The sequence below is a fragment of the Saprolegnia diclina genome (genome assembly GCF_000281045.1).
Source record: "Saprolegnia diclina VS20 unplaced genomic scaffold supercont1.102, whole genome shotgun sequence".
NCBI classification, from domain to species: domain Eukaryota; phylum Oomycota; class Saprolegniomycetes; order Saprolegniales; family Saprolegniaceae; genus Saprolegnia; species Saprolegnia diclina.
The window spans coordinates 161,987-162,787 of record NW_008246169.1 but is presented as its reverse complement, the minus strand read 5'-3'; the positions used below and the strand labels follow the sequence as shown (position 1 = coordinate 162,787).

The 801-nt window shown below is 57.4% G+C and overlaps 1 protein-coding gene across 1 annotated transcript; it reads right to left on the bottom strand.

Moving 5' to 3' along the window:
- Position 1: 1 nt before the first annotated feature.
- Positions 2–713, bottom strand: SDRG_15798 (hypothetical protein; the record flags this gene model as incomplete). The annotated part of the gene is made up of 3 exons (XM_008621980.1): positions 691–713; positions 452–646; positions 2–403 (listed from the first exon to the last, which is right to left on the bottom strand). Coding segments are annotated over exons 2-3 (561 nt in total), but the record flags the coding sequence as incomplete, so codon positions are not given.
- Positions 714–801: the final 88 nt, after the last annotated feature.

Below are 801 nucleotides of genomic sequence, written 5' to 3'. Positions count from 1 at the left end.
CGCCACGACGCCAGTGTTCCATCCACGAAAACAACGCGGCGCGGAGCCGCAGCTGCGGTGCAAACGCATACACCGGGATGCGACAGGTACACGTACGGCCGTGGTAGCCGTCGATGGTGTCCACCAGCGACGTGTGATTTCCTGTGGCTAGTATCTCGACCACAACTACCTCGTCGGTTGTCGTCGCCGTGGCGTCTGCGTCTCGTGAACGTCCAGCCACCGTTGTCGACACGGTGCCGGTGGTGTTGACATACACATTGTCGTCGTCGGTGGGTATTGGCGGTAGACGTGGCAACGGCAGTGCCCACTGTGCAATTTCATCGTGGTACTGCACACGCAGTATACGAGGGATCCACGCCGAAGCCAGACGCCCGACGTCAGTAGCGACGAGAACCGTCGTGTCCTACCCATCGTTTCATGCAGTTGTAGAGATACGAACAGGTGGGTGTACCATCTCGATAGCTTCGTCGTCCGACGGTGCTCGAAATGGATCGTCGTCGTCGTCGTTGTCGCGTTCAGAGTGCGCCGACGTTGGCGACGACGCCGGTGCGCCCGAGTAAGTGTCCATTAGATCACGGTACCACGGGGGGAGTGGCACCACGGTATGCATTTCGGCTTCATGGTTGCAAAATTGGCACCTTGTGTCCTACTGGCTACTCAGTACATGGAGGCTATTACTGCTGGACGTACTTCGATCGGCTGTGGATCAAACGATTTGCAGCCACAGGTAGCGTCGCTGCAATGAAGGTAGCGCCGGTGCAGCACATGTCTCAGAAAGACTAGCGATATTAGTGATACGAT